This window comes from Calypte anna, chromosome 27, assembly GCF_003957555.1.
Source record: "Calypte anna isolate BGI_N300 chromosome 27, bCalAnn1_v1.p, whole genome shotgun sequence".
Lineage (NCBI taxonomy): Eukaryota > Metazoa > Chordata > Aves > Apodiformes > Trochilidae > Calypte > Calypte anna.
Window position 1 is genome coordinate 1,060,817 of NC_044272.1, and position 26,250 is coordinate 1,087,066.

Here is a 26,250-nt window from a genome sequence, read left to right on the forward strand (position 1 = left end):
AAGGAGGGGGGATAAAAAGAAAGGGGGGGAAAGAAGGGGAAAAGGGGGGGGAAAAAGGGGTGAGGAGAAAAGAAAAGGGGGTGTGGGGGGAAAAAAAGGGGGGCGAAGGAAAAAAGGGAGGTGAAGGAAAAAAGAGGTGAGGGAAAAAAAAGGGGTGAGGGAAATAAAGTAGGGGGGGTGTGATGAGGATCCCCCAAAAGGAGGGGGTGCAGATTGCACACTCAGGGTTTAGCAGATTCGTTTCCTGAGGGAGGGGGGTCCCAAAAAAGAGATGGGGGGACAGAAGAGGCTCCCCAGGGCTGTTTGTGGTTTGGGGGGGGGGGGGCTGCAGGGGCAGCCATGCTCCCCTCACCCTCTGGAGAACCTGGGGATCCCTCAAGAGAAGGGATCCCCCCTAAACCTCCTGCTTCTCCCCCCCCTGAGCCCCTAACTCAGGAAGGGGGGGGCTGAGACTTCCCCCCCTCATCACACATCAGCTGCACCCCAGGAGCTGCTCCCGGCTGTTGGAAAATTAAAAAATAAAATAAAAAAAAAATTAAATTTAAAAATTCCCCCCCCCCCCCTTTCCCTGCCCTCCCCGGGGGGGGTTTCTCCTGCTCCAGCAGCTGTGGGACAATGTCCCCAGGGACAGCTGACACCACAGTTTCCATGCTCAGTCCCCATCCATCACCTTCAGGTGCCTGCAGCAGGGGGGGAAGGGGGTGGGAGGGCTCAAAGAGGGGGGTGTGAGAGGGGGGATTTGGCACCACGACCCCAAAACCCCAAGTGTGCCCATGCAGGGTGGTGAGGACCTCACTGAGCCCCCAACACCAAAACCCAGGACTGGGATGAAACCCCTGAAGGGTCTGGGGGGGGGAACAGAGGGTGGTTTTGGGGGGGAAGAAGGTGTTTTGGGGGAGCAGGGGGGTGTTTTGGGGAGGCAGGGGGTGTTTTTTGGGGGACAGAGGATGTTTTTGGGAGGCAGTGTGTTTTTTGGGGGGCAGAAGGTGTTTTGGGGGGGCAGAGGGTGTTTTGGGGGGCAGAGGGTGTTTCTGAGGGGCAGAGTATTTTGGGGGAGCAGAGGGTGATTTTGGGGGGAGCAGAGGGTGTTTTGGGAAGCAGAGAGTGTTTTGGGGGGGCAGAGGATGTTTTTGGGGGGGGCAGAGGCAGCGGGGGCCCTGCCATCAGGGATCCTGCCCGGGGGTGGAGGGTGATGCACCATTCCCTGGCAGCTGCGTGGGAGCACAATGCAATTATCCCATCTTTCCCTTCCCACTCCAGAGATGCTCCCAAGGGTTTCCCCCCCCCTTTTCTGCCAGAGGGGTTGGGGGGGGGAAGCAGAGCATGGCAGCAAAACCCCCCTGCCAGGCCTGGATGGGATCCATCAAGCATGGGATGCAGCAGAGCAGGTGGAGAAGGGATGGAAGCATTATCCCTACCTGGGCTGAAATGCAGGATGAGACCAAGAGTCATAGAACCATAGAACTGGCTGGGTTGGAAGGGACCTCAGAGCTCATCAAGTCCAACCCTTGATCCACTCCCCCCGTGGTTCCCAGCCCATGGCACTCAGTGCCACATCCAGGCTCTTTGGAAAGATCTCCAGACACGGAGAATCCACTACTTCCCTGGGCAGCCCATTCCAGTGTCTGATCACCCTCTCTGCAAAGAATCCTTTCCTAATATCCAACCTAAACCTCCCCTGGCAGAGCTTCAGCTCTGCCAGGGGAGGTTTAGGTTGGATATTAGGAAAAAATTCTTTAGTCCGAGCCCTCTTATCCCACTGATACCTCCCCGACCCCCCCTGGCTCCAACCTCCTTTCAGGGAGTTGCAGAGAGTGATGAGGTCTCCCCTGAGCCTCCTCTTCTCCAGCCTCAACACCCCCAGCTCCCTCAGCCCTTCCTCACAGCAATTCTGCTGGATCCCTTCACAGCCTCCTTGCTCTTCTCTGGACCTGCTCCAGCACCTCAAGCTCCTTCCTGAGCTGAGGGGCCCAGAACTGGACACAGGACTCAAGCTGTGGCCTCCCCAGAGCTGAGCACAGGGGCAGAATCCCTTCCCTGGACCTGCTGGCCACGCTGTTCCTGAGCCAGCCCAGGATGCCATTGGCCTTCTTGGCCACCTGGGCACACTGCTGCCTCCTCTTCAGCTTCCTGGCAATCCAGACTCCCAGCTCCCTTTCTGCCACTCTGTGCCCAGCCTGGAGCTCCCCATGGGGTTGTTGTGTTGAACCTCATCCCCTTGGGATCATCCCAACTCTCCAGTCTGTCCAGGTCCCTCTGCAGAGCCCTCCTGCCTTCCAGCTGATCCACACTCCCCCCAGCTTGGTGTCATCTGTGAATTTGCTGATGATGGACTCAATCCCCTCATCTAAATCATCAATGAAGACATTGAACAGCACTGGGCCCAACACTGATCCCTGGGGGACACCACAGCCGCCATTTTGGACACCACAGCCGCCATTTTGATGCAGCCCCGTTCAGCACCACTCTCTGGGCCCTTTCAAGCCAGTTCCTGACCCAGCACAGAGTGCTCCTGGCTGATCCACAGCCTTTTCAGGAGAATCCTGTGGGATATGGTGTCAAAGGCCTTGCCTGTTCTGCTGGGCACCTTTTGGGGTTGTTGTGGCCAAAGTGCAGGACCCGGCACTTGGAATGTTGAACCTCATCCCCTTGGGATCATCCCAACTCTCCAGTCTGTCCAGGTCCCTCTGCAGAGCCCTCCTGCCTTCCAGCTGATCCACACTCCCTCCAGCTTGGTGTCATCTGTGAATTTGCTGATGATTCCTCTCCTGGAATTTAGGGACCCAGCAGTCTCTTCATCCCTGCAAAGCACAAAACACAAGGTGAGACTTGCACAGGGTTTGGGGACACTTCTGTGTCACACGTGTGCACTTTTCCAGCCCAGGCAATCAGAGAAAACTGGATTCCCAGGAGGAAAAAACCTGGGAGCTGCTCCCAGGCCAGTAATTAAATCCCAGCCACTCTCCCACCGGGAACCTCCAGATTTGGGCTGAGTTTTTTTTTGTTTTGTTTTATGAAAATGATGAGTCAGTTTTTAAACACCAAAAGCCTGTGTTTACCCCTGTGTTTTCCCTCAAAACGAAGCAAAAAATCTGTTGCCACCAGCTCCTCTTCTCACACCATATGTGAGCTGTGCCACGGCCGCCAGATCCCAGAGGAGCTGAGGGAGCCTTGGCTGGGGGGGAACTGGGGGATGAGGAGGCTTTTTTGGGGGGTTTTCACCCCCCAACCACTCACAACCTTCAGTGGTTGAAAGGAGGAGGAGGAGGAAGGTGAGAGGATTGACAAAAAGTGATGAATTTGAGCATCACCTAAAACCAGGGCAGTTAAAAAAGGAAAATTCTTCTCTGGAAAAGTTTGCTCTGCAATAGGAGCTCAGCCAAGGGGGAACCCCGAGGTTTTTTAGGGCAATTTACACCTTATGATTTCTTAAGCTTTTCCTTCTTCCAGGAATCCTTTCCCCATCTGTTCCTGGAGAGGCTCCAACACTTTCCTGGGTCCTTTCTCCTCCTCAGAGGACTCCAGATGATTCCAGGTCCCTTCCAAACCTCCCCAGGGGGGTTTTGGGGTCTCAGTCCTGGCTGGGGGAGCCTCCTCAGCCCATCCCTGCCTCTGCTTCCCAACACGGAACGGAGACACCAGGGCTTCCAGCAATGAATTGTTGGGAAGTGAAACGCCCTGTGCCAACCCCAGCCCTGGCACCACCTGTGCCATTCCACAGGGAAGCACAAAATCCCTTTTCCAATCCCCACATCCCCTCTTTCCTCCTCAGAACCACAATCCAGGAGGGATGGGGGGGGAGGAGAGGAAGTGGACCCCAGCCCCCTGCGACCCACACCGCTGCTTTTTAAGGCGATTTCTTGGGAAACAAGGAACTGGGAACCCATTTCCTAACAAAATACGGGAATTTGTCCTGACCTCGTGGGAGGGAAGGGTGAGGAGGGGGCAGCCCCGGGCTCCTCAGGCCCAAGCTGGGGACCTTCACCGCCCCGCAGGAATGAACCCTGCACCCCTCCTGCTACCCCAGGGGCACCTTCCCAATGGAGACTCCCAACCAGTGCTCCCAGTCCCCGCCCTACTCCCCTCCCAGTTCCCCCACCCCGCACCGCGCATGCGCGGAGCCCTCCCACCCCTTCCAGCCGCGCAGGCTCGGGCTGTACCACCCCGCGGAGAGGAGAGGGGGGGGAGGAGGAGGGAAAGGCGCCTGTTTCTCCTCATCCCCAGCAAGCCCCGGAGCACCCGACCGTCCTTTTCCTCTCAATCCCACCAACGCTTTTCTCTCGCCGCATTTCGAGCCTCCCCGAGGCTGCGGGGACGGAGCGGGGCGGGCGGGTGTTGGTTGGTCCCGCTCCCCGCGGTGCCGGCAGTGGGCGCGGCCATCGCCGCCGCCTCTTCCTCTCAGCTCGGCCGCCGCCATGAGGTGAGGAGCAGCGCTCCGCCGACCCCCAGCTCTGCCCCTGCCCCGGGGAGCACCGGGGAAAGGGTTCTAATAGCAGCGGGGATGTTTGACAGCGTTACGGGAAAGCTCCGGGCGCTGTGAAGCGGCTGCCGCCTCCTCAGGCGTTGGGGGGGGGGGGGAAATGGCGGCAGGGCAGCGCGCTGGGGAGGGGGCGAAATGGCGGCGGGGGCTGCGCTGAGGGGAGGGAGAGAGCGAAGGGAGCGCTGAGCGGTACCGGGACAGGGATGGTGCCCTTGGCTGCTTCCCCCGGTCCCATCGTGGAGTCCCGGGCTTTGTCCGGTCTGTCGCTGAGGTGTCTGCCCGCCTCCCCGCAGTATGCTCCGGCTCCAGAAGAGGTTGGCGTCCAGCGTGTTGCGCTGCGGGAAGAAAAAGGTGTGGTTGGATCCCAACGAGACCAACGAGATCGCCAATGCCAATTCCCGTGAGTCCCGGCACGGCCAGGCTGGGATAGGAGGGGGGTTGGATGGGGCAGGGGAGTTTGGGATCGCTTGGTGGCTTAGGGGTTGGTTTAGGGAAAATTGGGATGCTTGAACCACAGAATTATTTGAGGTGGAAATTTCCATGGAAATGGAGCTTTGAGATCATCAAATCCAACCATTGATCCACTCCTGAGGTTCCCAGCCCATGGCATTCAGTGCCACATTCAGCCTCTTAAAAACGTCGAGGGATGGAGGATCCACCCCCTTCCTGGGCAGCCCATTCCAATCACCCTCTCTGCAAAGAATCTTTTCCTAATACCCAATCTAACCCTCCCCTGGCAGAGCTTCAGCCCCTTCCCTCTTGTCTTACTGAGAGCTGCCTGGGAGTAGAGCCCAACCTCTTCTCCAACCTCTTTTCAGGGAGCTGTAGGGAGTGATGAGGTGTCCCCTGAGCCTCATTTTCTCCAGACTGAAGTGACTGCTTTGCACTTGAGGGATGGTGAGGCCATTGGGAGGATTTACAGAGCTCCCTGGTGCAGAGGTGCAGAAGGTGGTTCCTGGGAGCAGCTTCAGTCCTCAGAGGAGCCCAACGAGGGTGAAATGGGAGGGGAACAGAGCAGCTTGAGGGGCTCTGGGGGAGGCTCTAGCTCACCCTTTGTGTTGAATCCTGTTTGTACCAGGGACTCTCTGCTTCTTCTCTCCTTGCATGGATGCTGAACACGGAATGTCTTTCCCCAGGTCAGCAGATCAGGAAATTAATCAAGGATGGGCTGATCATCCGCAAACCTGTGACCGTGCATTCCCGTGCCCGGTGCAGGAAGAACACCCTGGCCCGGAGGAAGGGGAGGCACATGGGCATTGGTGAGTCCTGCTTCCCACCACCCCTCTCCCTGCTCCAGGGGAGATGTTCTGCCCGGGAACTTACATGGAGCAGGGATCTCCCAGGGCCTGGAAGTAGAGTTTTGTGTGGTTCAACCTGCGGAAGTTTGGCCTCTCCTTCTCATCCCTTTTTCCCCTCTTCCTCCCCCTTGTTCCCCCCTCTTCCTCCCCCTTGTTCCCCCCTCCTCCTCCCCCTTGTTCCCCCTCCTCCTCCCCTTGTTCCCCCTCCTCCTCCCCCTTGTTCCCCCCTCCTCCTCCCCCTTGTTCCCCCCTCCTCCTCCCCCTTGTTCCCCCCTCCTCCTCCCCCTTTTTCCCCCCTCCTCCTCACCCCCTTTTCCCCCCCTCCTCACCCCCTTTCCCCCTCCCCAGGTAAGAGAAAGGGCACAGCAAACGCTCGGATGCCCGAGAAGGTGACCTGGATGAGGAGGATGCGGATCCTCCGGCGCCTGCTCCGCAGATACAGGGAATCCAAGAAAATCGACCGCCACATGTGAGCTGCTGGGGCTCCTCTGGCTGCACCCCTGGATCCCCCATTCCTTCCTCTCAGAGTGCAGATGGGAAGGGGGGGGGGAATAAAACCTCTCAGGGAAGCTCAGCAGCAGAGAGGTTTTTCCAGACATGCTGTTTGGAAGCAGGAGTGTCCCTGCTCCTCACTGCACGCTCCTGTGTGTTGCTGCTGTGTGCCAGGAGAGGTGTTGGGGTGTCTGGAAGGTGTGTAGTGGTTTGGTGGTTAACAACCCACCCCGTTGTGCTCTCTCAGGTATCACAGTCTGTACCTGAAGGTGAAGGGGAACGTTTTCAAGAACAAACGGATCCTCATGGAACACATCCACAAGCTGAAGGCAGACAAAGCTCGCAAGAAGCTCCTGGCGTAAGTGCTGATCCAGCTTTGGTCTGGCAAGAGCTGGAGTTGAGGTTGGGCGTTCATTCCAGGTGGATTCTGGAGCCCTGGTGAAGGATCAAACCAAAACTGGGTCGGGTGGGGTTGAAGCAGGGCAGGGGGTTGGCTGGATACTGGGACATCTCCCAGTTCAGTTCCTGGGATCAGTGAATGGTTGTTGGGGGGGAGGCAAGGAGGCCAAAGAGCCAAATCTTCCGAGGGGGTGAAGTGAAGGAGGTGATCTCTGGATTGGTAAAGAAGGAGCCCAGGGATGGTGGTTGAGCCCATCCCAAACTGTATCCCCAATCCCTGTGGATTTCCTGCAGGGATCAGGCTGAAGCTCGCAGGTCCAAGACCAAGGAGGCTCGGAAACGCCGGGAGGAACGGCTGCAAGCCAAGAAGGAGGAGATCATCAAAACCCTCTCCAAGGAGGAAGAGACCAAGAAGTAAAAGCTCCCTGGCTTGTGTACAGAGTGTGTGCCCTTCAGGAGTGGTCAATAAAAACCTTCAGGACCCCTCCCAGTGTTTGTCACACTCTGGATCACGGGGAGGGAGGAGCCGGGAGCCAAACACCAAAACCCCCAAAGTGCTCTCAGCCTGAGGCTGCCCCGAGCTGGGGAAGGAGCCCCAGGTGGGGGCCTTGGCAGCAGCTGAAGGCACTGGGGTGTCCCTGGTGCCCCTCCAGATGTTCCGGGGGGAGTGAGGAGCCTCAGGGGGGGCTCCTGATGGTGTCTGGCAGAGCCAGGAGCAGCCCCTGGGAGAGGGGGGGATCCCAGGAGGTCACTGAAGGGAGGGACACGCAGCTCCTGGCTCAGTGCAGAGCTGTTGTGGGGGGGGCTCTGATCCCAAAGCCCCTTGGGGGAGGGCAGGGAGCTGCACATCCCCTGGCCCCACAGTGAGGAGCTGTGGGGCCACAGCTGACAGCAGAGAACACCCCCAGACCCCACACCTCCCCCCAGGACCCTCCAAACCCCCCCACTCACCTGTGGGTGCTGTCACCTGGTGCTGGGGGGCTGTATGCTGCAGGGGGGGCTGGCACAGTACCCCAACTCCCAAAAGCTGCCCTCTTCCTGCCCCCCTGTCCCCCCAGGGCTTTATAAACCGAGGAGAGGGGGTTCCCCCCCCCCCAGGAAATGCAGCTGGGACCCCCCCAAGCCCCCCTCACCCAGGTGATGGCAGCCCCTGGGCACAGGCCTGCAGGGGGTGGTTGCCCCCGATGCTCTGTGCTTGCCCATGATGTCCCCACGTCACCCCCCCCCTCCCTCAATCCCATTCCAGGACCCCCCAACGTGTCCCCCCCATTCCCCTCGGTCCTGCTGCTGGCTCCACCCAGGGTGACACCACGGTGACACCACTGGTGACACCATTGTCGTGGCCAACAAAGAGCCCACAGAGGGACCCCACAGCACCAAGATGAGGGGACAGGGACCCCCCCACGCCCTGGGGAGGGGACACAGACACCTGACCCACAGCCCCTCTGCCAGGACAGGTGACAACACCAAAACTCTTCCAGATGGTGCAAAAAATAAAATAATAATAAAAAATAATAATTACTTTGTGGCACCAACACGGCAGTGGTGACAAATGTTTAATTGGGGACCCTGCGGTGTTATTGCTTGGGTGAGCCGGGCTGCACACACGTGTGGGGCTGCACACACACACTCGTGAGGCTGAACACACGTGGGGTTGCACACACGCGTGTCAGTGCACACATACAGACACATCTGGCTCTGGAGCGTGCGTGGGGAGTGTGCACGTCTGGGTGGCCCATCCGTGGGCAGTGCCACGCTGGGGGTGGGGGGGACACCCCTGTGTCCCCTGGGCACACGCCACGAGGTGTCCCCCCGGGGTTGGGGACACTGGGGACAGCGCCCCGGGAATGGCTCGGGGAGGGGGGGGTTGTGTGGGGGGTGTCAAGCACTGCCCGGACTGAGCTTCCTGAGGCGCGGTGGTGGCACTGGGTGGGGACAGGGACAGCGAGGTTGGACGCTGCCCCTCAGATCTGGGTCAGAGCTTCGGCAGGGACCAAACCCCTCTTCCTCCCACTCGTCACTCGCAGGAGCCCCTCGGCCCGACCCACGCCGACACAGATCTGGGACAGACAGAGGGACAGGCGGAGGGAGGGACAGGCAGACGGTCACCTCGCTGCCACCCAACCCAGCTCCTCACACCCCGGGGGAACGGGGTGGGGGATGCCGGGGGTGGGAGCAGAGGAGTCCCCTCTCCCTTACCTGGTTCTCCCGGAGGCTGATGCGTCCCTGGTCCCGGTCGCCCCGCACGGCCCGGCAGCTCCTCCAGACGCTCTCCCCGGGACGGACCCGCTGGACGAAGTTGGCCGGGAAGAAGCCCAGACGGTCGCCCACCTTCCCCTGCGGCCCCGCGGAGGCTGAGACCCCGCAAACTCGCTACACCAGGACAAACTGCCCCCCCCGCTGCCACCCCCAGATCCCCCCTGACCTTCCACCAGTCCTCGTTGGAGTCGTCCACCAGTGTCACCCTGTCCCCGGGCCTGGGGAGGGAAGGAGGGAGGTGTGGGGTGTGGGGCAGTGTGGAGGTGTCCCCCACAAAGTTTCGCAGGGTGACCCCCAACCCCCCACCCCCCCGAACCCCCTCCTCACTCACTGCAGCGCCAGGTCCTGCTGCTCCTGGGGCACGAACTTGTAGAGAGCCACGTAGGAGAACATGGGAGCCCCATCCCGCCTCACCGGGAGCCCCTGGGCAGCCTGTGGGCACAGCAAGCTCTGCCCTATGGCCCTCGGACCCCCAGCCCCCCGGTCCCCGGACCCACAGCCCCACAGCCCCTGGACCCCCAGCCCTCCAGCCCCATGGCCCCAGCCCCACAGCCCTTGCTCCAAGGCCTCCATCCCAGTGGCAGTGCCCCATCCTTCTGCCCCACAACCCCCTCTTCCAACTCCCGATGCCTCCGCCCCACATCCCCAGCCCTCTGCCCCACATCCCCATCCATCATTGAGCCCCCCCCCCTTTTCATTCCCATCCCATCACCCCCCTAACCCCCCACCTGCTGCCCAGGGCTCTTCTCCTCCGTGCTGTCCCTTTCCATTGGTGTCACATCTGCCCAGACAGACAGACGGGGGGGACAGAGTCAGCCCTGACCCCCCCACCCCTACACCCACCTCCCCCACTTCCTTACCGCTGTCACTTGGGGTCCCCACGCTGCCCAGAGTGTCCCCACTCTCCTCCCCGGCCCCCACTTTGTCACCCTAGAGCAGAGGAAGGTCTTGGAGGGGGGGGTGTCCCCACACCCCCGGCGGTGCCCCCACCCCTCCCCAGTCCTGGGGTTACCTGGGTGCCGGGGGGCAGCTCCGGGGGGCCGGTGCTGTGTGCCAGGGAGGTACCGAACCGCAGCGCCTCGTACACCGGGTCCAACCCCGCGTCGTGGTCTGAGGCTGGGGGGGGGGGGGGGGTAGAACAGGGTGGTCAGACACCCCCCCCAGCCCAGCCTGCACCCCAGGGAGAGATTGCACCCCACGGAGGGTGCAGTCGGGGGGCTCACCTGGGGGGGTCTCATCCTGCACGGAGCCCCCCTGTGCCGGCAGCAGGAGGGGAGAGCTGAAATTGCGTCGGAAAGAAGTAGCCTGGGAAGAAAAAACCCAGGAATTTGGGGAAAAAAAGAGCACCCGGCACTCCTGAGCTGAGGTGCTGGAGGGGGGGGATCCTCGCTGTGCCCACCCGCGCCCGTGGACACGCAGCCCTGTGCACACGCGTGTGCGCAGCCACGCATCACAGTGTCTGCAGCCCCCCCCGGGGATAGGGCTGTGTCGGGGAGGTTCGGGGGGATCTGGGTCTCTCTGTGTGTGTGTGTCCCCCCAGCACGTACCGTCTTGCCGGGGCAGTGCTGATGCGAGATGCCCTGGGAGCACCAGAGGTGCACGCCGGCCTTGCACGCCTTGCACCGCAGGCCCTGCCGTGAGTTACCTGCAGGCAACGAGGGGGGGTCACGGGAGCTGCCCCCCCATACTCCCGCACTCCTTCCCGGCCCCCCACATCCCTCCCTCCCCCCGGTCCTACCTGCGATGAGCTGCCGGCACAGCTCGCAGGGGCAATGCTTTTTGAAGACGTACTGCTGGAAGCCGTGTGTCCGAGGGGGGGACGGGGGGGGTCCCGGGGGGTTGTCCCCCCCCGCCCGGCCGCGGGAACAGGTTCTCCACGCTCTTGCTCCGCAGCAGCGTCCGGAGGGACAGTGACCGCTTCAGCCGCTGCATCTGCCCGAGGGACCCCCCAGGGCTGGCAAGGATCCCCTAGGGGATCGGGGGGACCCCCCCCCTATATAGTAGAAACCCCCCACGGACCGGAATGACCCCGCAGGGGCCGGGTAGACTCCCCCAGGAGCGATAACCACCCCGGGAGGGACCGAAGGACCCCCCAGGGGTGGCAGGGACCCCTCCCAGGGTCGTGTCCCCCCCTTCCCCCGCTGCAGTAACCCAGACCCACCGCGGGACCGGAGAGGCAGCCGAGGGGGGGTGAGGGGGAGCTGAACCCCCCCGGGATGGCCCAGCGACCCCCGAAGCGGCTGAAAGTGCCCGGGAGTGTGGGCACGGTTGCCCCCCGGGCACCCGCCCCTCTGCCCCCTCGTACCTTGGTACCGTGCCCGTCCCCGGGGCCGTGGGGGGGCGGCTCCGGGGGTCCCGCCGGTTCGGTCTCCCCGGGTGGCTCCGTCATGCACCCGCCACGCCCCCCGCCGCCACTCCCTCCCCGCTGTCGCGACAGCGCCGCGACCCGGTCGCGACAGGGCTGCGCTCGAGCTGTTGCTGGCCCCTCCCTGCGGGGGCCATGGAGATTTACGCTGATTTTTGGCTGCCCATTGGCTGCTGGCCCCCATGGGGCGGGGCTTGCCCCCCATCACCAGGCGCTGCATGGGGGGGGGGGGCCTGAGGAGGACCCCCCCATTGACAGCTTGGGGCGGGGGGCAGCACCCAGGGACCCCCCTGTTGACACTTAGGGGGCAGCACCCATTCCTCACCCCCCGCGATATCCCGAGGGTGTCAGCGGTCACTGACCCCTTTTGGGGGGTCGGGGGGGGGGTAGCACATACAGACACCTCCGTGGGGCGGGGAAACACCCATGGACCCCCCCCTCACTTTGACACCTAAAGCGAGGGGAACAGTACCCATAATCACACCCTCCTCCCCCCTCCGTAACACCCCATGTCCCCTCATTGACGACAGCTGGGGGGAGGTCAGAACCCTGGATGAGTAACACCCGCCCGTCCCCTTTTTTGTGCCCAGAATGAGCCAAATCGGGGCGAAATTAAAGGCATTAAAATTCAGCGGGGGCCCGGCGGGCTGGCACAGGGCGGGTTTGGCTTCTCGCCCTGGACAGAGTGGACTGCAATGGCGGGGGGGGGGGACAATCGGGGGTGGCAAGATGTCCTTGGCTGGGCCGGGACAAGGGGACAAGTTTGGGGGGGACACACGGGACTGTTCACGGGGGGGCTCCAGCCGGGAGGGCCATGGCATCCTCGACAACGGTGAGTGCTGAAGGGGCTGAGGGGTGTTTGGGGGGGCCGTGCTCACCCCCCTCCCTCAGACATCCCCCTCTCCGTCGGCATCCTCGAACCCTAAATCCCCCCCACGCTGCTTAACAGGGTGGGGGGCATCTGGGACCCCTCCGGGACCAGTCCGTGCAGGTGGGATCCCCCCCCCCCCGAAGGCTTCAGCGGGCGGGCAGGGGGGTTCGGGGGGCCTGGGGACTCATTCCCGGGGATCCCCGGGAGGCTCCGCGGTTCCTGATCCTGAGCCGGATCCTGAGCCCCCCCCCAGACCCCCTTCTGCCTCCGCAGGTCCCCGCCAAACCCTCCACACGTTGCGGGAACCCCCCGAGGGTGCGGGCTGTGGATGCTCAGCTCCGGGGGCTGCATGGGGCAGGATGGGGATGGAGGGTCCGGGCTCACTGTCCCCTCCCCGTCCTTGTCCCCAGGGCTGAGCTCCTGGAGGAGCTGACGGTGCCCGAGCTCTGGGGCTGCCCACGGGCCCGGCGGGGACCCTCTGCCATCCACCTCCTCTTCAGCGACATGGTCAGGACCGAGGGGGACAGCCATGGGGACAGCGGGGAGCTGCGGGACCCCACAGGGTCCCCAATCTGCTCCCCAGCAAAGCTCAGCCCCAGCCCGGGCTCCCCCGCACCTCGCCCCGTGGGCGATCAGGAACCTCCTGGACGAGTCGTGCTTCACGGTGACCACCAGCGAAGGTAACGTGGTGGCCACGGGCAGGCAGAGCCAGGCAGGGGACATTGTCCCCCGGCTGAGCCGTCTCCGAGGGGGAAGCCCCCCCTGGTGCTGCGGGAGGACCCGGACCCCCGCGCTGCATCCCCCCGGCTGCCCAGGGGGGTCCTGGACCGCTTCACCTCCGTTCCCTGCTCCCTGGACCGGTGGTGGCTGTGTCCCCAACCCCGCCGTGTCCCCAACCCCGCCGTGTCCCCTTCACCCCCCTGCGTGGCCCCATCCCGGCAGCACTTCGGACAACGGGGGTCCCGCACCTGAAGCCGGGAGAACACCGGGACCCCCCCTCCCCGGCCCGGTGCCGAGATCAGAGGGAGGGGACTGCATGGAGGGTGGGGACAGACACGGGCCGTGCACCCAGAAACCCCCCCAGGAAAACATTGGCTGTCGAGGGGAGACCCCCCCAGCCCTGCCCTGAGTGTCCCCCCCAGCCCTGACCCCGCAGGGCACATCACACAGACCAGGGACAACCTAGCTATATATATATATATATTTACTTGTAGTTAATGGCATTATTATATGCACACAGTGTCAAGGAAAGCACAGATCACAGTATCATTAAAATAGGGTTTTACAGCTCTCTCTCTCTGCTATATATCTCTATATACACACACCCATAAATATATATATATATAACCAAGGGAGTGTATGACAAAGTTCCAGCTCCCCAGTCCAGAACAGACCCCAGTCCCAGTCCAGAACAGACCCCGTGAGCCCACCCGAGGTTAAAAAGGTGTTAAAAATACCGAGGGGTCCATCCTGCCCCCCAGCAAGGGGTCTGGGGCAGGGGGGAGCCCGGGGGGTGCAGAACCCGGGTTAGGAGGGAAGAGCTGGGATGGGGAGAAGGAGAAGGGAGCTCGGAGCCAGCTTGGTGTGTGCCAGCAGGGGATGATGTCTTCATCTCTTAATAAGTAAAAAAATCCCCCAAAATCCACTGGGAGAGCAGGGACCGAGGGCTCTGCCAACCCCTTGGGGACAGGGGAGGTGGCACCTGATGAAGCCTGTGCTGAGATGTCCCCTCTGGACTGGAGCCCTGGGGGGCACAGGAGGGCAGGAGCAGAGGAAAAGGAAAAGGAAAAGGAAAAGGAAAAGGAAAAGGAAAAGGAAAAGGAAAAGGAAAAGGAAAAGGAAAAGGAAAAGTGGCTTCTCCCCCCCAACATTTTTTTTTGTCCCTTTGCAAGTCCCTGAGCTGCAGCACCAGGACATCAGCACCTGCCAGGGCCAGGCTCCAGCACCACGAGGGAAGAGAAACAGCAGCCAGGACACTTGGATGCCAGAAAATTAAGCAAAAGATGAAAAAAAAAAATCCCCAACCTAAAAATACCCCCCCCACACCATCACCCAACCCTCCTTTAGGTGTTCTAAAGCTCATTTTTGGGGTACACTCCCACTACACTGCAGTGAAGAACCTTGTCATACCCACCAAAAGAAGAAAACCAAACCAAACTCTGCCCCCCAAACCACAACACCATGGGCCAGCCATGACCAAAAGAGCCAAATAAAAAATAAATAAAAAAGGGAATGACAAGAATGTTTAGAAAATGGGAATTTGCTAGAAACGTTTGTTCTGTGTCACAACTGCACCAGTGTTACACCTGCCCTGTCCTGGTGGGGAGCAGGCAGAGAACTGGGGTAAAAACTGCTGTTGTGTGCCTGAAAACACCTGAAAAACCTGGATTTTTTGTTGTATTAGATCCCCTCACACCTCCCCAGCACCACCCCAGGAGGTTTCCCTGGAGCTGTCCCTTGGCTCTGCACCCATCTGCTCCCCAAGAGGGTGCTGGATGGGGGCAGCTCTGGGGGGGGCTGCACCATGGGAGGTGCTGAAAGGGTCCCAGGGTCCACAAGCCGTGGCTTTTCCAGGTGGGAACACACTGGGAACATCTGCAGAGACATCTCGGGGGGGCTGGGGTGCACCCTGGGTTTTGAGGTAAGGGGAAGAGCCTGGAGGTGGTTACTCCAGGAGCTGATCCAGCAGGGGTTGGACCAGAACCATTTGGCACAAGGGAGGAGTTGTGTAAATTGATGTTCAGTCAGGGCTTGCTCCTCACCCAACCTTCCATCAGCAGAGCCACCATTTTGCATCACTTACCCCCAAAACAAGGACACAACAAAGCCCTTCCTTGGGCCCTTCCTGTCTGCAGCCACTGGATCAACCCCTCACCCATCCCACTGCAGCATTCCCAGCCCCCTGCCACAGACAGAAAGTATTTTTTTTTTTGCTCTACAAAGTTATTTCTCTAGTGAGACACAGCTTGGAAAATGGTGTTTATTGGTATTTATAAATACAAACATAAGGAAGAGTCCATTTGAAGACGGATAATTGACTTAAAAGGACACTGTCAAGTAGTTTGAGCTACTTTAATGCTGTCACCCTGTTTGGAAAAAATAAAAATAAAAAATAAAAAATAAAAAAAAAAAAAAAAAAAAAAAGCTTTGGGTTCTGTATTCTTGAGTTTTCCCCTTGAAAACTCCACTCTGTTACAAGGAAATCTGTCATCCAGCCACACACCCTGGCTTGCAAATCCATTTTAGCTCTCCCCTGCCACAGCATCAACTGCACCAAGTGCTTTCCAGAGCTGTGCAATTCCTGGGGGTGCTGCCCACACCCTCCCTTTGGGTCAGCCTGGCACCTTGGGAAGCACCTTTATCTTCTGCCACCCTGCACATGGGAGAAAGGAGCTCTGCAGATGATGCCTAGGAACGTGCTCGTTGAGGAGAGAGAGAGAGAATCCATGGTGCTAAAGAGGATTTGAATAAATATAAGGGATTAAAAGCTCTCTACAGGCAAGGAATTGACAGTATCCTTTTAACCACAGCACAGTTCCTCCCAGCAGACTCTGCAGCTGCAAGACTTGGCTAAGCATATACAGATGGGGTGGGAAATCTGAGGTTGCAGATGAAGGGGACAGAGCTTGGGTGGCACTCAGCAACCTCCTGATTGCCTGAGAGGGAAGAGGGGTGGGAAGTGCCTCGAAGCAAACCCACAGGGGAAAAAAAAAAACCCACCAAAAACCCCCTGGGCCCTTCAACCCAAAGCATTGTGTCCCCCAGCAGAAGGTTCTTCAGCTTCACATCCCCTGGAGGATGAGAAGCATCCCTAGAGCTGTGTGGAGGAGTTGGCAGCACTTCCACCCCAGCTCATCCTTCACCAACCTCTTAGGGTCTGCCCCAGTTCTGCCCCATTACACCCCTGGCATCTGTTCAGGTTTGCAACTGGAGCTCCCAGGGCTGTGGGCAGCACCTGGGCTAATCCTGCCTGAAATGGCCCCAAACCAACTGCTGTGAACATTTCCCTGAAGCTGAGGGAGGAGCAAACCCCCCAGCTCATCCCCATGGTTCCTCTTCTGGGCAAGACACTTACCTGCAAAAGGTGGCAGAGTCAGAGCATCCCCCAGAGCTCACACCTGGGTGTAGGAAAAGGTGACAATTCCTGAGGGTGTTTTACACCCCTGCTGCTCCTCCCGCTGCCACTTTGGGATTTGGTGATCAGGGCAAGGAGTAAAACTGATTCTAATTTGCTTTTCCTCACGGGTAGGATGAGGGGTCAGAGGGAAAGGACAGGAGGACTTGAGAGTCACTGGAACAGAGACTACAACTGTTTCCCTATAGCAAGAGTTATATTTTTGTCACTGGGATAAAAACTGAAATACAAACTGGGACACCCTAGCACGGGTAAAAACAGGCCAAGAAGCCTCCAAGAGCCCAGCCTGTAGTGCAGCTCACTTCCCATTTAAAAATCTTCCCAGTGGGTTATTCCAGGCTCAGCTTTCCAGGTATTATTATTATTTTTTTTTTTTTTTGGTAAGTTTAAATTACCAATTCCTCTCTTTTTTTTGCTTGGTAAATCTCAAAGAATGACTGAATTAGAAATATTAAAAAACAAACAACAAAAAAAAAACCCCAAAAACCCAACCAAAAGCAGGATGTAGGGAGGGTAAAAAAACTTGAGCCTGACATTACAGATTTCAAGCTATATCACAACAACCTCGGCAGCCTCCGAGCTGGATGCTACAGAACACAGAGGAAACAGCTGAACCTTCACTGTGAGCATGCTCAGGGTGGTCAGCAAGGAACAGGAAGCAGAGAAGCACAAGAAAGTTGTGGCTCACAACAGCTGCTGTTTCATTCCCTCACTGAAAAACGGACACAAAAAAAAACCTAAAACCCCCAAATAACCCCAATTTGTGGGGATTTTCAGGTTCGGGGTTTTTTGTTGTTTTTGTTTCTTCTGGCCAAGGGGTGCAGGGTTAAAGCATGTTCCTTTCCTCTCCCCCTCTCAAAGGATTCCTGTTACTACTCCAACCTCAGCAGCAGGAACCAGGGCATCCTGGGTTGGCAAAAAAAAAAACAACAAACCAAAAAAACCAAACCAAAACCCTCCCCCTCCTTACCGCATGGGTTTTATCTGAGCATGCCCAGTAGGAATGGTTCAGGATTACACCAATTCCACCTACGGGGAAAAGAGCCAGCCCAGCTCCAGCTCCCAGCCTGCCAAGTTCATCAGTTTGCTGGAAGGGGTGGGATATGTAAGGTGCAGGGGTGGGTAGGGGGGTCCCACACCACCTCCTGCTCTCTGGCCCTCCCAAAGGAGACTGGCATCGCTTTCCTTGGAGATACTGGTGTCCACCATAACTCTACAGGTGTAAATTAAATACTCAGTTTGCAGGGGTGACCCCTTCCAGGGTCATAGGATGATGCAGCATCTGCAGAAGCGTTGCCGGCTGCCCCCGACCGAGGGAGGTGGAGTCACAGGCGCGAAGTAGGCGTGGACTTTAATGTTGGGTAAATGGGTCTGGAAAGAGAAAACACCGAGGTGAGAAGTGGCACAGAGAGCAAAGTGAGAGCCACAGATCCCCAGCCAGCCCTGCCTCACTTCTCTTCTAAACAGAAGCACAAAACCCAGAGCCAAACTCCCCGTGACACAGCCATCACCCCCCCTCCCTCCATCCCTCCCACCTCCTGCCCACCCAAGCTTCCCAATTTCACACCCGAGGGTTCTCACAACACTTTTTAAGAACCAGCAGCACACGATGCTTCTCACAGCACTTTTAAGAACCAGCACCATCCCTCCATGGGTCCTCATGGGATGCTCAAACCCTCATCCCTCCCTCCTCCCACCGGATCAAGCCGCAGCCTTGAGCGGGGTTTTCATTTCATTGATTCCCTTTACCCTGAGTCTCTTGATCCCTGCCCGGGTGATTTGCTGACAGTCGTAGAGTTCTATCCTCTCCAAGCTGTGGCAGCTTTTCAGGTGCTCCAGGGAAGCATCTGTGATCAAGGGGCAGTTGTCCAACTCGATCACCTCCAGGCGGTCGTGGGCGCAGGCGCCGTTCCCCAGGTGACGGATCCCATCGTCTGTGATCAGCTCACAGTGGGACAAACTCTGCATCCAAACACAGCACGTTAGGGAAGCTGATCCCCTGCCTGGGGACACTGGGGGGTGAGGGAGGAGCTGCCCCCCACGTTTGCCACACTGGGGTTTTGGGTAGAGGTTGAGGCTCTCCTTGCCCCAAAGCCATCGCTGCTCCCCGGATTCCAGGCATCGGGCTGGAATCCCAATGGCCAAGGTGCCTGCAAGGGGAAAACCCAGAGCTGGAAGGGAAGGGGAAAGGCAGCTGCTGAAAGAGGAGACCCACAGGGCCAGGAGGACAGCACAGAAATAAAAGAAATACCCCTGCTATTGAAAAAAACACCTTTGTAAAATCTGTGGCCTTACACGTGGAGGGAAGGACCCTCCCATCAGGTCCAAGAACCAGCAGGAAGACACCAAGACATCACCACCTACTTGGTGCTTTTTTTAAATTTTTTTTTTTTTGGTGGGGCTGCATCTTAGAAGCTCTTGAGGAGGAAGTGGGGCTTGAGCTGGCATCACCCTGTTGGTTTGCTGGGGGGCAGAGCAGGGATGGCTGCTCAGGAGAACCCACCCACTGCACCCCCCACCTCCCAGGCCAGGATTTCCCATGATGAGCAACACAAAAAGGGATCCAGAGGAGACTCAGACTTGGAAGTCCCAGAAATTGAGACCAAGAAGAACATTCCTTGCCAGAGCCAGCAACCTTTCCAGGTCTTGGTTGCCCAGCTCCACACTAGAAGGGCTCCAGTCTCCTCTCCTCCAGATGCCCTGACAGCCCAGTTTGCAGACAGGTTTTGTCTGGCTTGCTGGGACCAGGAGAATCCAGTGTCCCAGAATTCACTTTCAGGCAGCTGTGGGTGCCTGGCACAGGATTAGTGTTATCAGTAGGGAAGGGACAATGGGTTCTTCAGGGTCAAGTTTCTATCCCAGTTCTTCCAAGCCTTCACAACACGTCTATGAAGTCAGAGACAAATCCCCACAGGCAGGGCTCAAAATCCCTTTGTTTAGAGAAAGAAAATGCTCAAAGTCTCACTTTTGATACTCACCAGAACCTGAAGCCGTGGACAGTGTATGGAAAGCTGGATTAATGTGCTGTCTGTTATCTGGAGGGGAAAAAAACAAAAACAGAAACAGCCCTTTCATGCTGGGTGCTTTGCACAAGGATGTTCTTCCCCCCTGCAAGAGAAAAACTGCAAACTTGTCCCCAATCCAGGACACTGCTCCCCACAGCCACTCTCCTGAAACCCTCAGGAACTCATCTCCCATGAGACTAAATCTCAGATGTACAGATTTTCCCACCCCCTTACAGAAATCAGCTCCCTAAAGGACAGCTGTGGCAGAAATGTTGCTGTTTCCCTGCACTCCCTTAAGCAGCTCTCATGGAATAAGCTCACAATTCAAAGAAGGAAGGGACCAGACCTCTTCAACACCCCAAGGTCTCCTCAATGTTTGGCTCTGGAAGCACAAGGGGTGTTCAAACCCCCACCCCTTGTTCCTCTTCATTCTTCAGGAAGACAGAAACTCCACTCAATTTAAAGCATCCAGGAGGGAACTTGCTGGGCTCTCTGTTCACTGCAGCCAAGCCAAGGGCACAGCCTCATTTTGCTCCTTCCTTTCTTTGGGTTAACTTTAAATCCCTTCCTGTCTGGACTATTGTCATTTCCTCTGGTGAGCTCCTGAATTTCTGCCCTGTAAACATCAGGAAGTGCAGAATACCAGGGTCCTGCTGTCCTCATGTCCTCAAACAAAACCCTATTATCTCCACTGTCTTCCTCTGAATTAATTTCCAACCCATCCTTAGGGTGAGAGACTTTTTCATAGGGAAATTCAACTGGAAATGCCCCTCTGGACTGGTTATCAGCTCATGGCACAGATCCTACAGAACACTGGGAGCCCTGAATTTGTAGCAATCTGTGTAGCACAAACTTTCCCTTGGTTTATGGACAGGGATCTCACTCTGGGACTTTGTCCTGTGCCCATCACACATCTCTTACATGACCTTCAACTATTAAATATTTCATTTACAGCAGCATTCATCCCTAGGAAATATGAACAAAAGCTCAAGCTACACAAGCAGCATTGTCTTATCCAAAGATATCTGATCCTCTTGCTCAGGATCCTACATCAAGTTCTGATTCAATCTGCTTTTCCATCATCTTTCCAAACTGTGCTAAAAAAAGGAAGAAGTGGCAGCCAGAGGTGGCACCTCCTACCTGGACACACTCTTCCAGGTCCATTTTTTCAAGCTCGTGGCAGTTCTGGGAACAAACAAAAGATCCAACACACAAACTTAAGTGCAAAGTTCAGCCAGCAAATATAAACACAACACAAAAGAGCCCTTTGTAAAAATGAAGGGTTTTTTTCTCCACGAAAGATCATGACTAAAAGGATGCTTTGCTGCTTCTTTAAGAGCACCACCAGGTATAGTAAAGGAAATTGAGCCATTTCACTCATTTAAAGACACTGAGGGTTTTTATTCACAGGGAATAAGGGAGGTTAAAGGTAGGGTCAGCTGTACAGAACATCTAGAAAAAAACAACCAGTAAAGTCTGTGACTCTGGAGTAGTTTGGATACACATCCTTGTAGATGTGTGGGCCAGGACAATGCCAAAGATTACACACAACCCAATTTTTCTGACAGCTTCCACTTCAAATTGGGGCCCAAAAGGATGTTTTTAAAAAACCTACATTCAAAAGAAAGCTGCTGTTGGTTGTTATTGATCAGGAAAAAAGCAAAGACACTTGATGAAGGGGCAGTGATGAGCACTTACCCTAGCTAGAGTGGTAAAGCCCACGTCTGTTAGCTGAGAACACCTTGCAACTTCTAATATTCTGCACAGAAAGAATTTATAATAACCATGGTGGAGTCATTTTTGCTTTGCAGAGTGTTTCATTAAAAGCTTCCAGCAACCCAGAAAAATCTGACCCCCTTTTAGGCTGTGCTGCCTGAGAGGAGACTTTGCACACAGCATCCACCCTCTATACCTCAGTGTAGGTCACAGGGAAAAAAAAAAAGAATAAAAATAAAGGAATCAGGCTAAAAGGGAATGCCCAGGGTCATGCATCCCACCACGGGGCAGGGAGCTCCAATCCCACCAGTGATCCCACTAAGGATCCCCCTTCATTCACTGCTGGGCACCCCACAACCTCCCCAGGGCACCTCCTCTGGGTTCCACCCCCAGCACAGCTCTCAGGGTGTCACACAGGACCTGGCATGAAAAGAAAAAAAGGTTTGATGCCATGAGAGAAGAACCTGAGGTCTTCTAAGAGGGGAACTGCTTGCTTCTGTGACAAGAGGTCATTTTCCTGGCAGCTGCTGCTTCACAATGTCAACAGATTTATCTGCTTTGATATGTCTGCACCTATCTGTGTTTTATCTGCCTTGCATCATTTGTTTTATGCAAATAAAACCTGCATGGAGCTGGATGCTGGCAGGCTGCAGCTGAACATCAACACAGAAACCAGTTGGAAATGAAGTTTTCCCTTCCTCTTTCAAAACTGGTTTCCATCCAGTGCTGCACTTTGGGTCCCAATTTCTTTAAGCAAACTGAGCACAGAAATCAGGGGTGGTTTCTTTAGCCCTGGAAAACAGGGATTTAATGCCATTTAAAACAGGCTGCTCAGCTGGTAGAGATGTCAGGAAATAAAACTTCTTCCTGCAGCTGGCCAGTTTCTGAATTATAGTGAAGTCTTCCTGGAATAACTTGTCCTAATAATAATTAAAAAAAGCCCTAAAAAAAGGCCAAAAAATAAAAACCAAGCACGTGGAGAGATGTGGCTGGGAGCCCACGCAGAGTGAAAGCTTCCACAAATTCCTTCTGCTAGAAAATCATGATGAAAACCCTGTTAATGTCACATGGCAAGTGAAACAATGGCCTTTAAATGCATTTTAGGTTCTCAGGACAAAGTAACCTGCCCTCAACTGCTGTTTGCACAAAAGAACAAAAGCAGCTACACCATGGTGTAAAAGGAGGCTGCTCCTGAGTGCAGAGCACCATGGCAGGGAGCTCTTTTACAACTCTTTTACTCACACAGCTTTAAAACCAGAAGTTTGGGCAAAACTACAGACACCCCCCAGCTAAAACCTGGGGAAAAAAAATCCCTCTGATAAAGAGATTTCAGACTTTCAGAGTCTAAAGCAGCTCCAATGATGACATGGCCATGTCACCACGATCCTTTGCTCAGCATGCAATGGGGCACTGGGGTTGGGGGCACTGGGGTTGGGGTCACTCTGTAGGGACAACTTACCTAAGCCTGGGGCAGTTCTGTCCCAGGGCATTCAGGATGGCATCTGTAATGTTAGAGCAGCCTGAAGCACACAAGGATTGTAACTTGTGGCATCCTCTGCATATTGTAATGAGACCATCATCTGTTATTTGCTACAAGAAAAACAATAACAACATCACAAGCCATAACAACGGAGGTGGAGGTGAAAGGCTCTGCAGATTTTCCTTCTCAGGCTTCCAAGTTCTGCTGCTTTCAACCCAGAAATGTCTTCCAATTTTTCAGTGGGGCAGCTGAAGCAGGACAAGCCCCGTGGAAGTGACTTGTGACCATTCTGAAAGTGATTCCACAGGCAGGGAAATGTCCCTGAGCTGGGGCCACGGGGATGGCACAGGAGCAGCATCCTCCTGTGCATTCCTGGGGATGCCTGCCCAGGAAAGCCCTTGGCTGAAGTGACCCCCAGAAGCAGCAGCAGCAGGAGGTTGTTTTCACGGACAGCTTTTTAAAAAGATGTTTCAGTTGTTTGGGATCAAAACCTGAATGGTGAGAGGCAGATTTGCAGCCCAAATCCCCTTAAATTCACCCCAAGGTGTTCAGAGGGGTCTGGCTGCTCTGTGCCATCAGGCTCCAGAACAGCCCCAGCCTCAGGACTGACTTCAAACCAGTAAATCCCAGTTCTGGAGGGTTTGAGAGCCCAAACACTGGAGGGAAATGGAACAGAAACTGAGCAAGAAACTGAGCAGAACTCGGTGTCTTCAGTGCAGGCAACCAAGAACCTTGTTTGGTTTTTTTTCTTGGAACCTGCCCACACTCCAGCTCCTCCCAGTCTCTGATGGATGGGCACCAGTCTCTGGCCAGTCTCCTAACTGGTGAAGCTGCTCCTGAAATGGGAGAGGGACAGAGCAGCCCTGCAGCCCCTGCCAGTGCATGGAGAAAGAAGAAGCTGTTGGGTTCCTCCCTGTGACAGACTGGATGTGCAAAGAGCTCCTTCCCTTTTATTTCTTGGCATAAATATGAGTTTGTGGCACTGCACCAGAACTGGGTGAGAACCTTTCTTTGCTGGGAAGCTGCACTTGGTTCAACTTTATAAAGTGGGCAGAGGAGCTGCCTGCCTGGATCTCTGCACTGATGCTCCAGCCCAATGGAAGGAATTTTTCCAGCTAGTCCTGGAAATGAGTTTAGAAGCCCTTTGGGCAGGGCAGAGAGACAAACAAACAACTCTGACAGAGTGAATTCTATGACCCTGTCTTGGGGGGCTTACTCAGCATTCCTGAATGCTACTAAAAAAGCTGCTTCACAACAACTATTTTTAAAAAAGTCTCATAAATAAAACCCTGCTCTGCCTGCAGTGCTGAGGATGCTGTGGGGAGGGAGCAGCATCCCCACATCCCTCTCTGCTTGGAAATGGCCTCAAAATGCAGCACGATGGCTCAGCTGGGCAAGCAGAGGCAGCTTTACTTACTAAGCATGTCTGAAGGTTTAAAGTCACCAGTTCAGGACAATGTGCACCGATGTATTTCAGAGCTTCATCCTCAAGCTGCAAAGAAAAAAAGAATTCAGAGGGTGAAGCAACCTGTTAAAACTTCAGGAAATCTTCAAAAGAAAGCTTTGAAACCAATAAAGCATCTCTGGGTCTTACAGCTCTGAGGGAGGAGGGCAATGCACTGCTGTCCCAAAACACACACCATGCCTTTTTTTTATGCTTTTTTCCCCCCATCACTTCAGGAACAGGGTTCAAAAACCCAGGATACCAAGCTACTGATTTTAAAAAAAAAGCTAATCTGACCCAACATGCCTCACTTGCAAAGCAAGTAGTGAAATCAGCACCAATTCACAGGAATGAAAGCAATGCTTCACTAGTGAGGGCCTAGAAATAACACTGGTTTTCTATGGCAATACTGGAAAACTCAAAAAGCTCTTTCAGTGTGAGGAGCACAACCATGCCCAGGTTGCTTTCTGATGATAAAAACCCTGCTATTCTGAAACCTATAAGAACAGATGGCAAGCAATTGATACCAAGGAGGCACTGCCATCAATAGGACTCACAGCTCCATAAATTACTGGAAACTCAAGCTGTTCCTATGACCTGAATTCTCAAAATAGGCTGAGATTGTTAGATCTTTAATCAAGTCATTTCTGCAGCCATGTATACCCACCTCACGTATAAAAGAGCCAACAGTAGTATAATAAAAATAAATACATATAAATTCAGAAAAACTACTGGCTAGAGCCCTTACAGCTGGGCTTCCTTGTGCTCACAGGACACAACAGTGGATTCCTGCTTTGTCCTGACAACCTTTCAGGACTTTTCTGTGTCTATGCACAGGAGAAATATGCTTTATTTATTTTAGTTTTGCAAAATAAAATTTAAATAAATAGCTGTTAATTAATAGCAGATAAAAAAAGGACACTTATTAACTCATCCTTAAAGCATTTCTACCTTTAAGGAAAAAAAAAAAAGAGTGCTGCCAGTCTTTGGGTACAAGGACCAAACAGAGCAGAGCTCATTCCTCAGCTCTACCTTGAGGCTCTGGAACTCTGAGGAGCCTCTGGCTCAGAGGTTTCAGCTCCTGCAGGGTCAGTTTATTCTCCTTTTTTCAAGGAGAAGACTCTGAGTTAAATGTTTGCTCCTTTATAGCCTCTTTGTCTGCATTAAGAAGAGCCCAGCCCATGTCAGTAAGGAAAACAAGAATTATTCCCCCACATTTCTGGGGAAACAGCTTTGCCAAGAGCTCTTGGGCATTAAAGGAGCTCCATGCTGATGTTCCCTACATCCCAGCTCATCCCTGATACAGCTCAGTGAGGCTGCAACACATGGAAGTGTTTAACACATTCAGACTTTCCAGTGATTCACAAGACAGTAAAGATAAAAAAGAAGTTAATCTAAATGAGAAAAAACCATAACAAAGGGGCAAAAACTCCTTTAGACTGAGTGCACCACTGATACATCCCAAGGTACAAGTGTCACAATCTCTGCAGCCTCTTCAAAATCCACTGTGAGAGCTCAGGAGCCACCTGAGGGACTGGAACTGCTCCTGGCCAGCTGCAGGGATGGCTCCTGCAGGACCCCCACATATGGGGCTTTTTTTTTTTTGGAAAGCAGAAGATCCAAAGAGCACGGAGAGGAAATTCAGCCAGGGCAGATGAAAGCACTGCCATGCTTTCTAAAATCTGATGAGCCTTCAGAAAGGGATGGGTATGGCCATGAATAACAAAGTTATCTCTGCTCTAAACCAGTTTGCTCAATGTGTTCCCCATGGGAAAAATGAAGGATGATTCTGCAGCTGGATGGGCAATTTGCTCACTGCCCCACACACCTCATGCTGAGCTCAAAGCTACTGAAGAATTTCAATACAAGCAGTTAATCTCCAGCAGACAGCCTGTGAGTGATTTTCAGAAAAGTAACATTTCTAGAAATAGGACAAAATCCACCAGATTTCCTCCCCACAGTCTCAGCTGTTGGTGCTCAGGATGAGGACCCTGCGTGGAGCCGTACCTGGGTGCAGCCTTTCAGAAACAGGGCTTTGAGTCCCCCACAGCCTCTCACCAGGGCCTGGATGCCATCCTTGGTCACTTGGTCACACCAGGAGATATTCAGCTGTTCCAGCAGTGGGCATCCCTCACTTTGGAGGGGAAAGATAAAAAAACAGGTGGAAACTTGGCTTTGGTTTGGGAAGAAATCCCACTCCAAGCCCCAACTTTCAAAATGCAGAGCAAGACTTCTGCCTCCCCAAAAATCCCTCCTCCAAGCTTCCAGCAGAATGAAATTCTTCTTTTATCACTAAGAACCACCAG

The 26,250-nt window shown here is 55.3% G+C and overlaps 3 protein-coding genes across 5 annotated transcripts in view; 1 reads left to right on the forward strand and 2 right to left on the reverse strand.

The window, feature by feature from the left end:
* Nucleotides 1–4,307: 4,307 nt before the first annotated feature.
* Nucleotides 4,308–7,159, forward strand: RPL19 (ribosomal protein L19). The gene is made up of 6 exons (XM_030465946.1): nucleotides 4,308–4,420; nucleotides 4,774–4,880; nucleotides 5,617–5,739; nucleotides 6,127–6,247; nucleotides 6,518–6,628; nucleotides 6,964–7,159. The coding sequence occupies exons 1-6, from the start codon at nucleotides 4,416–4,418 to the stop codon at nucleotides 7,085–7,087; spliced, it is 591 nt and encodes a 196-aa protein (XP_030321806.1). The 5' UTR covers nucleotides 4,308–4,415; the 3' UTR covers nucleotides 7,088–7,159.
* Nucleotides 7,160–8,508: 1,349 nt separating this feature from the next.
* Nucleotides 8,509–11,317, reverse strand: STAC2 (SH3 and cysteine rich domain 2). The gene is given in 12 exon segments (XM_030465945.1): nucleotides 8,509–8,729; nucleotides 8,869–9,006; nucleotides 9,095–9,146; nucleotides 9,260–9,360; nucleotides 9,657–9,709; nucleotides 9,789–9,858; nucleotides 9,941–10,044; nucleotides 10,152–10,233; nucleotides 10,476–10,573; nucleotides 10,667–10,767; nucleotides 10,769–10,860; nucleotides 11,234–11,317. Coding segments are annotated over 12 exon segments (1,071 nt in total). The 3' UTR covers nucleotides 8,509–8,633.
* Nucleotides 11,318–15,145: 3,828 nt separating this feature from the next.
* FBXL20 (F-box and leucine rich repeat protein 20) overlaps nucleotides 15,146–26,250 on the reverse strand; it is a 34,626-nt gene continuing 23,521 nt past the window's right edge. The window contains exons 7-14 of one of the 3 annotated variants that reach the window (XM_030466098.1): nucleotides 25,952–26,078; nucleotides 23,918–23,992; nucleotides 22,480–22,610; nucleotides 21,003–21,063; nucleotides 20,445–20,489; nucleotides 19,278–19,334; nucleotides 18,049–18,261; nucleotides 15,146–17,670 (exon numbers count right to left, since the gene is read on the reverse strand). In XM_030466098.1, coding sequence (XP_030321958.1) covers nucleotides 17,563–17,670; nucleotides 18,049–18,261; nucleotides 19,278–19,334; nucleotides 20,445–20,489; nucleotides 21,003–21,063; nucleotides 22,480–22,610; nucleotides 23,918–23,992; nucleotides 25,952–26,078 — 817 coding nt within the window. In that variant the 3' untranslated portion in view covers nucleotides 15,146–17,562. The remainder of the gene's footprint in view (nucleotides 17,671–18,048; nucleotides 18,262–19,277; nucleotides 19,335–20,444; nucleotides 20,490–21,002; nucleotides 21,064–22,479; nucleotides 22,611–23,917; nucleotides 23,993–25,951; nucleotides 26,079–26,250) is intronic. The other 2 variants (XM_030466097.1, XM_030466096.1) reach the window with 2 other exon arrangements.